A 14945-nucleotide genomic window follows, 5' to 3' on the forward strand; every position below is an offset into this window, starting at 1 on the left:
GGGAGACAGGAATATTTGCTCACCTAGTTTACAACACAAGGAGGATTCCAACTATTCACTTTAAGTGGAACCTCTGAGCATATTCCACTTTGTGATATAGGATCATTTGTGTCCTAGATAAGATATTTTGTTGGGAGAAGAGGAGGATGGGGTGGGATAAAATGAGTTAGAACAGAGTCAGTGATTCCTTTTGGTTCCATGGAATTATAATGCAATTGGCTTGTATTTCTTGGACCTATTTTATCCCGTTGAGAGGATTGAGGTGTGACTAATCCGTGGGTTACATTTTGAATGGGGTAGGATTGGGATTGTGACAATTCCATCTGATACATTATTCCTCTCACTCCATCTCCCCTGCCTTAGGCTTTACTGTGCAGTCCTTTACCAGGTCCACCAATAAAGAAATTGTCAAGGCGAATTATTATAAGAACAATCTGAGTTGTAATCTCTCATCTAATCCATGAATTACGCACAATAATATTTTATACAATCCCATCCCACTAATCTCACCAGAAATCTGTCATTACAATCACATTCTCGATTTTCACTCTTATTCAACTGTATGATAATCTACCTTCGTATGTGCAAAGTCAAAGAACCCCTTTGGATCTTCTCATATAAGCCTAGCCATTGATGTCAAAGCCCCGGTACTCCTGCAAATCTGGCAACAATCATTCAAAAATTGACTAACCTCATTTGCTAAATGGTTGTATTTGCTTAGTTTCTTTGGTATGAGTCTTGGGTTGAGCCTTGTCAGGGATGGGAACTTGTAGATGAAAGTTGATTTCTGCACTTCAAATATTCATTTTAGTTGTGCGCAGTGAGATAGATCACTAGTCTTATTCCAGTTCTTCCTGAATATGTCTGAGCTTCTTGGATCTATCTACAAATTTCCAGTATATGAATTCGTATAAATTTGTCTTTTGTTGCACAGGAGGCGATCACTAATGTGAAACAGCAATGTAGTGATTTTGTGATGACAAGAAACATGCAGTGCCGAGAAATGATTGAAGATGTACAGAGGCAGATCTCAGGTCTCAGTTTCCAGGATAATAAGAGTTCAAGTGGGTATACTTATCCTTCAGTCGGGCATGCTCATCAGCCTCCAAGATCCAATCCCCAGATACCAACCGAAACTGGACATATACCCAATCCTTCTCGACCACACCAGGCTCCTACGTACCAGCCTCCTCCTCAGCAACCTACAGTGTCGGGATATAGTCAAACTTCTCCTCCTTATAGTTCTCCACAACCGCCTGCACCCCCTGCTCAGCAACCAACAATGTCTGGATATACTCGAACCTCTCCTCCTTATAGTTCTCCACAACCACCTTACGGTTTTCCAGGTCAAGGTCAACCATATTCGCATCCACAGCCGCATCCTCAATATCAACAACAACCTCCACCTAGCCACGAGTACGGCCAACCTGCATATCCTGGTTGGAGGGGTCCATACTATAATGCACCTCCACAGCAACCCGGAGCTCTGCCTCAGCCTCCTTACACAGCCCCCTCTCCATATCCTCATCCTCCTCCCCATCAGAGTGGCTATTACAGGCAATGATAGTTTTTCAATAATTTTCGCAGTGTGCTCTCATGTTCAGTTTTTGTTGTTCTCAAGTCGACTGGACCGGACGTAACGAGACTTCTTTGTTGTACAAGGTCTTAGCATACATTGTTATACATTTGTAAGTAAGTTTGAATGAAGCACGTATGTACAGGGTATCTCCTTGTAAAATTGATGATCGAAACTACAAGATCAATAATTTTGGAACTCTATGAGATCTGATATCTCGTGAATGTAAGAAGAAAATATGAACTTATTCTTTGTGGGTCTATTTGTTGGTCTTGCATACACCAAAAAGTAATTTAATATGCCACGCGTTAAAAGTTTGTTTCAAATTTGTCATAGAATTTTGTTAAAAGAGTTCATCTATATCATTTCTGTTTGAGAAGAGATTTATCCGTGCGATATGAATCAAAGTTAAATTTAGTCGATATTCTTAGTCGAATAATAAATTGCTATACTAATATCATTTTTTTACATTTGAAACATATATAGGCAGTGACACCAATTCAACAATTCAAAACTTTAGTCCAACAAAACAAAATATCCTTAGTTCTTTTGCTGTGTATGGAGCTGTGTACAAAACTGTTCAGAATTTTAGAGCTAAACCTAAAAGTTATGGTAATTTTTTACACTTCTTTAGTCCCATTTTAGTTATTTTATAAATGTTAAATCTTTTCATTTTCTAGTGCATTTAATCACTTGTTTTTTTTAACCATCTTAATTTGCAAGGGTTTTATGTTATGGGGTACGGTAGTTTTTCCTATCATATTTACTACTTTCAATTTTCATATAGTTTGAAATAATTACATTTTATATTGGTAATTAATAATTTCATACCAAATTTCAAGTTAGATACATTCTTTTTGTCATCAGGTACAGTGAAATAGGGAGAGAAGCGAGGAAAAATATTTATGTGTCCTAGATATATGTGAAACATACTAGATACACTGAAAGGCGAGAGAGAACATGAGGGAAGCGAGTGAGGTTTGTCTATATCCTAGATATATGTGAGTCATCGAATATGTGGGATACTAGATATATAGGAAATTGACGAGCGAGAAGGGAGGGAGGCGAACCAAAATTTGTCTATATATCCTAGATACATGCTAGTCCACTTGGATATAGTGTATCTAGAACAAATTACATTCATAACTCCATGTATTCTGAGATATACATGTATCTAAACGTAGCTGAAGGCACCAAAATATGATAATATTCGTAATATTACAAACTAGCGTATACCTAACTGATTATCTCGTGAAATTTATGTAAGTTTGCCTTTTTACAAGTAAAGAGATATTATGAACTAACTCATAATGATTTATTATGATCACATTTATAGGATTTTCAGATTTTGGTTTCTTTTCAACAATTAAAAAAAAGGAAAATAATTAACTTTTACACTTTTTAATTTAATTTTTTATGAGAATATATTTTGTATGACCACACAATATATTATTATATGTTTAAAGTCATAAGTTTCAAAATTAAGTTTTCCGTCATACAAATTTTCTACATACATGAGCGTGATAGGGGTTGAAGAATCAATTTTCTTTTTACAAACGTACTTTAAATTAATTAATCATTTTGACTTTTTAACCTAATATTATAAGATGAATCTCGAAAGATTAAAAAAAAACTCTATATATTTTATATTTTTTTAAGACTTTGAAAAATCTGCTAACCACCTTATAAAAACAACATACTTCAAGAAAAAAAGTTATAAATAAAGTGAATTAAAGTTAATAATAAAGTACAAATAGACAAAAAATTCTAGTAGTTGGCAGTAGCTTTATAATAAATAAATTATTTTCTTAGGTCATATAATGCACTAAACTCGTGTGTTCTGTTTCATATTTTTAGCTATTTTTTCTTATATAAATAAAACTCATACCATATTTTATTTTCCAAATTAAAAGATATTATAACACATTTACTTAAAATGGAAAGAGTTAAAAAAATTCAATTTATTTTTGTTTCTTCTTTTTTAGTAATTAATAGTATTATTAGTTGTGTTTTGGGATTTAATGTTCCTTCAATTTTTATTTTTGGTGACTCTATATTTGATGCTGGTAATAATCATTACAACAAAAATTGCACAGCACAAGCTGATTTTCCACCTTATGGTTCCAATTTTTTTCATCATCCAACTGGTAGATTTACTAATGGAAGAACTGTTGCTGATTTCATTTGTAAGTTAATTGTTATAATTCCCTCAATTTTTCGAAATTTTATGAGTCGTGGGTTCGATTTTCAATAGCAACATTCTGTACGAGGCAGGTGTTGGAATTTGGGAGGGGAATTGTAGGGTAACGTCAGTATCCTGTCTATGGCAAGACAAGGCTCATGGGGGACTGGAGTGGTCCTGGTCCAGATCGGAGTCATGATCGAACATGACGTTTGCTTGGTGGATTTAGTTAAAGAAATGAAGTTAGTTTTTTGCTATTAACTATAATTTTTGGCATGCTGATAAATGTTTGATCTTTGATCGCAAGTTTAACTATTTAATTTTAATATAAGATCATGTTGTTTTAAAATATAAACTAGAAGGGGGTATAATTGAATTTTTTTTGTTCACAAAATTTATTGAGTGTAATTTTTTTTTCCCTTTTGTGAGGATATATATAGATTAGCATGAGGGAAGTGTTCATTGTTACGTTAAAGGTGATTCGAAAATTTACAATTTCACGCGAAGGAATCTTATATCATTTTTGATTTTTTTAATAAAATTTCTGACTCTGTTATGTTTACGATAAAATATTGCAGCTCAATTTATTGGGATTCCTTTGCAAAGCCCATTTTTGGAAGCACAACTTGAGTTAATTAATGGAAGTAGAAAAGAGTATCCATCAAATGGCATTAACTTTGCTAGTGCTGGTAGTGGAGTTCTATCAACAACAAATCAAGATTTGGTAAGAAATTAATTAATTAAGGATGTATTAATTTATCATATAGTTTTTGTTTTATAATTTATTAATTTATTATGATTAACCACTAGGTAATAATCCAAAATATATAGGCATAAGACACAATCGTGTCCTCTTTATAATTTTGCACTATCTGATATTTATGTTTTTTAACTTTTTACATGCATAATTGGATACAAATGTCCTACGTGATATAATATAAATCGATTTATATCGTGTGTGAACACATAAAATGCCACATAAATATATATATATATATATCTACTTGTTCAATAGCGATATATTTTTCCTTCTTTCTTTTTAGCTTTTTCTTAATACAACATATACACATTGTAAAAAAAAAATGAATATAAATAGCTTATTATGAAGTGCATAAATATCTCTTTTAGACCAAACTTTTTTGTAGAAATTGAACTCAACTATCATAATTAATTGATTTTGATCCCATATGCAAATTAATTGAAAGTAATCAAGTCTTCACTCAAAACAAATAATGCTAGTATACTTTCTAAGTGTATAACTTAACCTTTTTCGTATACATTAACTTTGATTTTATTTTCTTTTTACTCATCGAGAATAATTTTTCTATACTGATAGGTAAAGATACGTACGAAATTACACTGAATATATTACTGTCGTTATAATTGTTGTTTGAACTATTGATATTAATTCTTGACTTTTGATACATATATATATAGGGAGTGACACCAATTCAAGATCAAATTCAACAATTCAAAACTTTAGTCCAACAAAACCATATAACCAAAAAACAAATCCAACAATCACTCTTTTTCTTTGAGTCTGGCTCCAATGACATTTTTAGCTACTTCTATCCATTTGATGCCCCAACACTTACTCCAAATGCCTATGTTCAAGCCATGTTAGATCAAGTTACAAATTTTGTTGATGAAATTTGCAAGCTAGGGGCACGTCGAATCGCGTTGTTTTCGTTAGGCCCTGTTGGTTGTGTACCAGCTAGGACCCTCTTGCCTGGTGCACCAATTGATAAATGTTATGGAAAGATGAATAAAATGGTCAAAAATTATAATATGGGGTTAGAGAGTTTGGTAAAAATAGTACCAACAAAGTATTATCCTGGTTCATTTGCTGTGTTTGGAGATGTGTACAAGATTGTTCAAATCTTCAAAGCCAATCCTAAACATTATGGTAATTTCTTCACTCCTCTTTCAAATACTATATACTATGCTATGAATATTACTTCCTCCTCGATCTGTCTCATTTTATGTGACACACTTTTCTTTTTAGTCTGTCTTGAAAAATAAATTTTACCTAACTGTTACTGTAATTAGAAAAATATACTCTGTTTGTTTCAGATCAAAATGACCTACTTTTCTTTTTAGTTTATTTAAAAAAGAACGACTTCATTCTTTTTTTGGTCAACACTTTAGTTTCAGTTTCCATGTGACAGGTTTAAAACCACAAAATTAAAGAACATCTTGGTGGTACTTTTGATATAACTTTAATTTAGAACCACGAGATTGATAAGTCTTTTTTATTTTCTTTAACTTTATCATGTCTAGTCAAATTATATCATTCTTTTTTTAAACAGAGAGAGTAACTCCTTTTATTCTTAATGAAACAATTTACAACAACAGATATTTGATTAATGTTTTAGACCACAAGTTAACTTCAAGAGCTCCCTTGTTTTCTTCTTCTTAAAAAAAACAACTTCATAGCTACCTGAAAACACACTTATTTTGCATAAACATTCCGAAACATTATGTCAAGACAAACAGTGTCACGTAAAATCGAACGATCGGTGTATATTTCTTTTATATCCAAACATCCACTAAACTAACTCATGATGATTTGTTACATAGGATTTTCAGATGTGACTAATGCATGTTGTGGTGATGGAACACTTGGAGGATTATTGCAATGTGGTAAAGAAGGTTACAAGATATGTGCAAAGCCCAATGAATACTTGTTTTGGGATTATTTTCATCCATCAGAACATACTTATAATCTCATCTCAAAGGCATTGTGGAATGGAATTCATACTAAAATTAGACCTATAAATCTCAAAACACTAGCAAACATGGCCCTCACTTAAACAATAATTAAGGAAATTATTAGTTTGTGTTTTGAAAAATCTTAAAATAGAGTGGGGTCTTTGTCTTTTATTTTTTATTTTTTTTTAAAAAAAATGTTATGGTGTTTATATGTATGTTTCTTTAATTTATATATTTCTCTATATAAGTTATTTTAAGTCTACATCAAATAAGTACGTAAAAGAGCACAGACAAAATCAAGATTTTGACCTTTATCAATAAATAAACCTTATACGAAAGGTCATCTTATATCAATATATAAGAGTATCGTTACTTACACCTTATAATATGTAGTTTGTTTTCTTAATATGAAAACTTCTATGTGAATTTTGTTCCCATAGTTCATAATCTTTCACTATGTGTCATCAATATATATAATTGATTCTATGTTACTATATATCTTAAATCGGAAAAACTGGCTAATTATACAAATATTTCTACCATATTTACTAACTCTTTCTGTAATTTGAAATAATTACATTTTATTTCATTAATTTATAATTTCATACTAAATTTCAAGTCATATACACCTAAATACATGTTTTTTGCTGCCAAATACGCTACAACATAGGGAGAGATGTGAAGGTTAACAAGAGGGAGACATATACATGTGAATCACTCTACGTATTCATAATGTATCTAGTGTGATCTGCATGTATTTGAGATATCAGATACGCAGGCAGAGAGAGTGGCGAGTGAGATGCGAGGGAGGCGATAAAATTTGTCTACGTATCCCACATACATATGAATCCATTTTAGATACAGTATATTTAATTAGAAGAAATTATACCTAGCTTTGATCCTTATATTTTAAAATTTATATATCTAAACGTATATCGACACACCAAAATCTTGACCTATGTGAATTGATTGGCTTTTAGTACTAGTTTGGCTAAGTATTATGTCCCAATCTTCTTGTTGTTAAAGCATCGATAAAATATTAATCAATTGGTTCTTCTTTTTTTTGAGAAGTCGTTATCTATCCTTGTTTAATTTCTTGTATTTATCTTGTTATCTATGATTAATTTTTTTTTCTTTAAACAATTGAACTTAGTGTAATCTTCTTGTCTTTAAAGCAATTACAAATTAATCAATTTTCTTGTTTTTTTATCTTGTTAATTATTTCTGATTTTTTTTTTCTTAAATTGAACTCATGAATAGAAAAAGTGGACCATTCAAAAAGAAAAGAATAGTTTTGCACGTAACTCTAATCGAGTTTTCTTTCTTTTATCATATTATTTGTTGATTATATTATTATTTTTTTCCTATTTCCCTTTTTATTAATTGGTATATACTTTATTTTTGATAAAAAATTATCGAAAATAATTTATCTATATTCATTATTAAAAATAAGATTGCACACATACCATCGAACTCGGCTTCAAAACATGTATATTTTTATGAAAAATTCAAAAGTAATTGCACAAATTGTATACCACTTGTCAAGAAGTTAGGATGTGTTTGGTAAATGTTTCTTTGAAATTAAAGAATGGGTTTTCTTATTTAATTTTTTCGATGTTCGTTAAGTAAATCGTAAATATTATCTCAAGAAATATTTATATATTACATGATCGAATATTATAATGGTTGGAGTTAGGTGAGGGTAGTAAAAGTCAGAGCTACAACCTACAAGGAAAAGGATGAGATGATCTGGTGTGTTGGAGGGTGGATATGATTAGTAAGAATTTTTTCATCGCGAATCACTAAAAAATTTATGTTATTAAGACTTAAACGTAATTTATCGACTTAGTTTTCACCAAACCAGCTCATTGGAAATTGATGTTAGATTAGCCTAAGGTGGAAAATATTCAACTTGTTGTGTAAGCACATTATCTTCCAAGCTTTTACTTTTACTTTTTATATAAGTTTTGAAAAAATGCATCAGTACTCCCTTAATCTATGTTCAAAATTTCAGAGATACACTTATACTATAGTAAGGTCCTGTTATCGCCCCTGAACTTATTTTATAAGTAATTTTCTATCATTTTTCGGCCTACGTGGCATTAGCATAGTTCAGGGAGTAATAGGATCTTAGTATAGTATAAGTGTGTCTCTGAAATTTCGAGCATAGATTGAGGGGCTACTTGTGCATTATCCCTAAGTTTTTAAAAAAATAAGAGGTACTTATCCTCACTCCTTAATACTGGAATAAAAAGATGAAAAAAATTGTTTGAAAAATTTATAGAATGTTAATTATCTCATAATGTAACTTGATTACTTAATTATTAGTGTCGTGTATTCTGCATGCACCATTTAAAAGATAAGATAACTATGAGTGAGTTAGGATTAACTTATTTAAATTTTAAAGTAGCTCATAAATATTAAAAGATGAAAATTGATTTTATAAATAAAACAATTAATATATATTTTTTTATGTACAAATATTGAAAATAGTAATAAGTACGTAATTAATTTGCTTAGTATGAAAATAAAATATATTAGTACTATTTTTTGCAAAATGATTATTGATGGTAAAACAGAAAAAAAAATATCAGTATATATATAATAAATATTTCTTTATTTAAAATATGTTACAAAAAATACCATAGATAATTTAAAACTAAAAGAAAGTATTTTAAATACCTTTAATGTAGAACTTTTTAAGTATTGCTTTGATCATAAATTATGGTTGAATTTGTTGACTTGTCAACCAAATATTTTCTTAATTTGTCTAAAATACCAAATTTAAATTAAATAGATCAATCCTTTTATTTATTGTAAATAAGATAAAAATAAAAATGGCAGCCACATACTAACACATTAGTACTTAGTCGTATATCGACACTTGATGAAGTCAAGTCTTTCAACACTTCAACAACTTTCCTTGACGTGTGATTTCCTAATTATATATTATCATTTCACACCTTAGTTATCTACGTCCGTTTTAATTTATTTATCATATTTTTTTATTAATCAGATTTTAAAATATTTTCTTCCTATATACAGGTTTATAGACACAAGATCAACAAACATTTTAATACTTCAACATGTTTTTACTTAAAGATTGAAGATTTAAAAATGTTTTTTATTTTTATAAACTTCGTAACAACTCAAAATCCGACAATTAAATATTAGTGCTCCAGAAATATTACACCTCCATTCTAATTTATATAATATTCTTTAGCACCAAACATTGGTGTTGCGGAGAGTTAAGTGTCAGTTCCTTCTTCCTCAATCTCGGACTCTCGAGTTCGAGTCCCCTATTTACAAAGTCATTTTTGTGAAGGAATATTTTACCTCCAGCATGGACTTTCGGCAGGAATCTGTTAGTCAAACTCCAATGTGAGTATGAAGTCACCTTTGTTAGGAAGCAATTAACTTCCCAGAGTGGACTTCTAACACGATTTCATTAGACTCTGGTATAAATACGAAACACTATAAACTTCTGACATAATTTGATCAGGCTCTGATATAACGACTAAACACCAAACGAAACAATTAAAGAAAGTTACTAAAATAAATATGACAAATATACATCAAGAACACTTCAACTAAATGGTTTTCTCCTAAAACCCCAAAAGAAAATGACATAAATATTATGAAAAAGAAGAAAAAAGAGAAGAACTTTCACTACTTTTAAAATATTAAATTTCATCACCAATTTAGCCAACACAAATCCCACGGGATTTCTCCTATGCAGCCCCACACGCATTACACATCGACCATATATTTATATACTCCCTCTCATTTTAGTTTAACACCAATAAATTTAGCTAGCGTATGATTATAAATTTTTTAAAAATTAATTTTGAATGAAGTTTTTGTAAAGTTTCAGAGTTTGGTTATAATCTCTTTTAAATAATAACAATGATAAAATTAAATATTTTTTGATATAATTTTTAATATATTATGAACAATCATGGCGAACATATATTTTAGATTAAATAATCAAAAAGAATATAAATAATCAATTAGAGTCATATATGGATAATTTTTCTTTATGAGATACATAAGCTTAAAGTACGTTATAAAATGTAAAAGGATTTTGCCAAAACACTTTGACTCGAAGTTAAGATAGCATTTGATTTTAGATTATCAAATATTTTTTTGAAAAACTAATTTAAAAAATTAAGTAAAAAGTCTGTTACAAATAAACATTCGACACTAATCATCTCCATTTCATCTTTTAAAGCAAACCATATAACTTAATGTATATAACTTTAAAGATAATACTTTTTACTTATATAAAAATATGAGAATTATAATTTAAAATTATTTATTTTCGAGTACAAAAAATTAATAAAACCATAAGTAAAATTTTAAAAAAGTAATATACACAAAATCTTTTACCTCATTAGCTCGCACCATGCCAAACACACTCTAAATCATATAAATTTTAATTTTTAAACAGAAAAGGGCCTAAAATATCCTTGAAGTATTGAGAATGGTACAAAATTACCCTTCATCCACCTATTGGCTCCAAAATGCGCTTCTCATCTACGTATTGGCTCCAAAATACCCTTGTCATCCACCTTTGATTTCAAAATTGATCACTTATTTAATTTTTTTTAAATTAAACTCTTTAAATATTTTTTAAAATACTTGGCGTTCAACTATTTAAAAAAATAGTTTAGCGCCACGTATTTAAAAAAATATTTAAATAGTTTAAATTTAAAACCGTTAAATAAGTGGTCAGTTTTGAACCAAAATGTGGATAACAAGGGTATTTTGGAGCCAATAGGTGGGTGAGAAGGGTATTTTGGAGCTTATAGGTGAATGGAGGATAATTTTATATCATTTCCAATACTTTGAGGATATTTTAGGTCCTTTTCTAATTTTTAAAAGTTTGTTAAGAGATTTACACTTACCCCATTTCTTTTAGGGAAAAGGGTCTAATATACCCCTCAACTTTGTCATTTGGAGCTGATATACCCCTCGTTATGAAAGTGGCTCATATATGCCCCTATCGTTATACAAACGGCTCACATATACCCCTGCCGTTACAAAATGGCTCGCATATGCCCTTCATTTAACGGAAGTTAAAAAAATTAGTTTTAAATTTATATTTATTACTTTTAAATTTTTTTAAAAATTATTTAGGGGTATATATGATTCTTCTATCAAAGTTCAAGGTATATTTTAATTTTTTTAATACATAAATTATTTTTTGACTTCTTTTATTATAATTATTTGAGTTTCTTATTCTTATTTTGTTTTTTTCTTTCATTCCTTTGTTTAAAGAAAAAAAATTAAACTATTTTTTTTGTTTATATTGTAATTTGATTTTTGTATTCGAAGAAAAAAATTTGGTCATCTACAATAAGTTTTACAAGAATATTAGTGAAACATAAATAAATTTGATTATCAAAATAATAATTCTAAATTAGCCATTGAAACAAAAAAAAAGTCAAAAGAATATGTTTGACGAGGATTAAATTTATTCATATGAGATTATATTTTTGTAGAAAAAAATGATAAAAAGTTTGCTTAAAATTATTATTTTTTTCATTTCCGTTAGAGGAAAAGGGTATATGTGAGCCATTTGTTTATAAGTAGGGGTATATATGAGCCACTTTCATAACAAGGGGTATATCAGCTCCAAATAACAAAGTTGAGGGGTATATCAAACCCTTTTCCCTTTCTTTTAATACAAGTGACTTGGTTATTGACTTGTTCTTAAGGAATCGTTTTACGTTTAGTTGGAAGCAAGTTACCTCACGTAATTATTTTAAAATAAGTTATTATATCTAATATCACATTATAAAATCATTATGTTAATAAGTTAATTACTACCTAATACCTCCGATTCAATATATATATATATATATAATAAAATAATTATCACAAAATTAGAGTAAATTACATACCTTACTTAGTTTCCTACTAATTCCTCCTCTTTTCTATGCCGTGTATTTCGTCAAACTATTTGACTCAATAGTCACAAAAAACGTGGGAATTTCTAAAATTCAAATTATATAAATCCCCATTCACACATATTTCTTCACAAAATTAAAATTAAAAAAAATTCTCTCAATTGAATCAAACTCGAACTCAATTTTCTATGGGAAATTTTACTTCATGCCCAATTTTACCATCAATTAAAACTTCAAAAGCATCGAGAGTTGTTCTTCCCGGAGGTGAAATCAGGCAATTTCGAGAACCGATTAAAGCAGCAGAAATCATGATGGAGTATCCAAGTAATTTTTTAGTTGATTCGAGTTCGTTGAATATCGGAAGGAGATTTTCAGCTTTATCAGCAGATGAAGATTTGGAGTTTGGTAGTGTTTATATTATGTTTCCGATGAAGAGAGTCAATTCCGTTGTGACGGCGACTGATATGACGGTGATTTTACTGGCGGCTAATTCCGCTGCGAAGAGAATTTCCGGCGGAAATGGTAGGATTTCGCCGGCGATGGCAAATAATGTTGCCGGTGATCAGGATTCAGGTGAGGTTGAGGTTTTTCCGGTGGGGAGAGAAATGAAATATCGGTTGGCGTGTAGATCGAGGAAACTGTCGTTGGCTACGATTATGGAAGAACCTGTTTCTTCTAGATGAGAAATTTAATTTTTTTTTTAAAAAAAATAGAAAGTGTTTTTTTTTTTTAGAGATTTTTTTAGTGTGAAAATACACCTTTTTTTTAATTATTATTATTAAAAAAATTGTGTGCCTCATGTTTTGGGAATATATTGATTACGTTACAATTGAAATGATGTTAATTAAGATGTATTCTTATGTATATGACTATTTATTATTGTGGCATAAGTCTCATAATCTTATTTAATGTTTATGTTTGATAATTATATACGTGTTTATCGTGATGTTTACACAAATATTAATAAAAATGTAATTATTTTAAAATATTTTTTCAGAAAGCTTGATGGACTAGTTTATTTGTTTCGTTACCACACGATTGTTAGTAAGGTAAATTTTAAATTGATTCAAAGCTTCTTGAACACCTTTAAGCTTTGTTGATAACAGGATAAATATTTTTAAATCTCTAAATATTATGAAAGAAAAAAATTATAATGAAAATCGATCTTATTTTTATTTTACATGAAATCTCTTATTAATATGAGTAAAAATAAATTAATAATATAAAATTATACTTTATATCTTAAATTTTAAATCCGTTTCTTAAAACCTTCATGAGAGGGATTTGGTATGTGAATTTTTTGAGAAGTAAAAGAATATTCAATATTAGGTTGGTATTAGGAGAACACTTCCTTTGACCTTAAAATATAATACTTGATATTTTATGTAGTATCCTTCAGATGTTAATAAATAGATTTTTTTTTTTAAATTAGAAATTTTAAGAAATGTTATTTTCTAAATGAAGTTAAATTTGATGTGAGTTTAAATTAATTGAACTTCAATATATGTATTAAATAAAAAATAATTTTAAAAAAGGATTATTTGTCGTAACACCTCATTTGTTTTATTTTATATGACTTATTTTAACTTGCTACAACATTTATTTATTTTTAAAAAAAAGTTATGATCTAAAATAATTCAGATAGAATCCTTATACGATATGATCACATTCAAATTTGAATTGGTTTTAGATATATTATATAACTACGATAGTTTTCTTTCTATAACTCTCTACTAAATTGAAATTAACAACACTCAAATTTGATATCAAATAGCTATATTTCTGAAGAATTTTTTTTTAATAATAAGTCATTTAAAAAAGAGAAAAATATTTTTTTAGATACTTAAAAATTATAAAAGAACAAAGGATGTAATTAGAATGGAGGAAAATATTTTTTTAATTTTAAGAAAAATAAGTTTAGCAAGTGACATTTTACATTAATCGTATACACTTCTCATTCTCTAACACACCTTATCTTCATTCACACTCTCGTAGCCCTCATCACCAACATCTACACCTCTAAACTCCACTCCCACCTCCTATGTATCTAGAATATGCGTAAATATTTTTATATTTTTTGTATACGTGTTGAACATAAAAATATATGTAAGAAACCTTACCTATATTCTTGAAAAATATTTTCTTTCATATCGAACATACTCTAAGAATAAAACTTAATACTATTTTCATCTACTTTAATTGTTATAGTTTGCTTTTGTAGATTCAAATGATAAAAATTTTGATTTACATTTTATAATGAATTTTTTCATCATATTGATATGCAAACAATTGCAATTTATAGTACTTTTTGTATAGTTTTTTAAAATCTATTTTTTTTTGAAATATCGAATTAGCGTAACCTAATTTAACTTTAAAAATTAATCAATTTGACTTTTAAAAAGTGTAACATGGCAAATAAAAATAAATTTAAAGAGTAATAATTGAACTGTTTGAATTATGATTTGCTTTTCACGATGTGTCAATAACTCACTCATTTATTAAAACAACTTTGCTCTCTACCCCACAAAAATAAGATAAAATCTACTCCGTAACTTCCTATCCT

At 28.8% G+C, this 14945-nt stretch overlaps 3 protein-coding genes across 3 annotated transcripts in view; all 3 read left to right on the plus strand.

The window, feature by feature from the left end:
• LOC107017929 (vacuolar-sorting protein BRO1-like) overlaps positions 1-1873 on the plus strand; it is a 10935-nt gene extending 9062 nt beyond the window's left edge. Inside the window, exon 9 of the mRNA XM_015218224.2 lies at positions 935-1873. Coding sequence (XP_015073710.1) covers positions 935-1564 — 630 coding nt within the window. The 3' untranslated portion in view covers positions 1565-1873. The remainder of the gene's footprint in view (positions 1-934) is intronic.
• A 1639-nt stretch (positions 1874-3512) lies between these two features.
• Positions 3513-6622, plus strand: LOC107016401 (GDSL esterase/lipase 6). Its single transcript, XM_027916775.1, has 4 exons — positions 3513-3762; positions 4337-4482; positions 5196-5664; positions 6339-6622. Exons 1-4 carry the CDS (start codon positions 3513-3515, stop codon positions 6569-6571), a joined length of 1098 nt encoding a protein of 365 aa, XP_027772576.1. The 3' UTR covers positions 6572-6622.
• A 5879-nt stretch (positions 6623-12501) lies between these two features.
• Positions 12502-13272, plus strand: LOC107017273. The gene has a single exon (XM_015217535.2). It carries the CDS (start codon positions 12571-12573, stop codon positions 13063-13065), a length of 495 nt encoding a protein of 164 aa, XP_015073021.1. The 5' UTR covers positions 12502-12570; the 3' UTR covers positions 13066-13272.
• Positions 13273-14945: the final 1673 nt, after the last annotated feature.

This window comes from Solanum pennellii, chromosome 4, assembly GCF_001406875.1.
Source record: "Solanum pennellii chromosome 4, SPENNV200".
Classification (NCBI taxonomy): domain Eukaryota; kingdom Viridiplantae; phylum Streptophyta; class Magnoliopsida; order Solanales; family Solanaceae; genus Solanum; species Solanum pennellii.

Excerpts from the sequence above, each read along its gene's own strand:
- LOC107016401 (XM_027916775.1), top strand. The coding sequence starts at position 3,513 with ATGGAAAGAGTTAAAAAAATTCAATTTATTTTTGTTTCTTCTTTTTTA. Across the intron at positions 4,483-5,195 it reads CAACAACAAATCAAGATTTG|GGAGTGACACCAATTCAAGA; the intron begins GTAAGAAATTAA and ends ATATATATATAG. Across the intron at positions 5,665-6,338 it reads AGCCAATCCTAAACATTATG|GATTTTCAGATGTGACTAAT; the intron begins GTAATTTCTTCA and ends TTTGTTACATAG.
- LOC107017273 (XM_015217535.2), top strand. The coding sequence starts at position 12,571 with ATGGGAAATTTTACTTCATGCCCAATTTTACCATCAATTAAAACTTCA.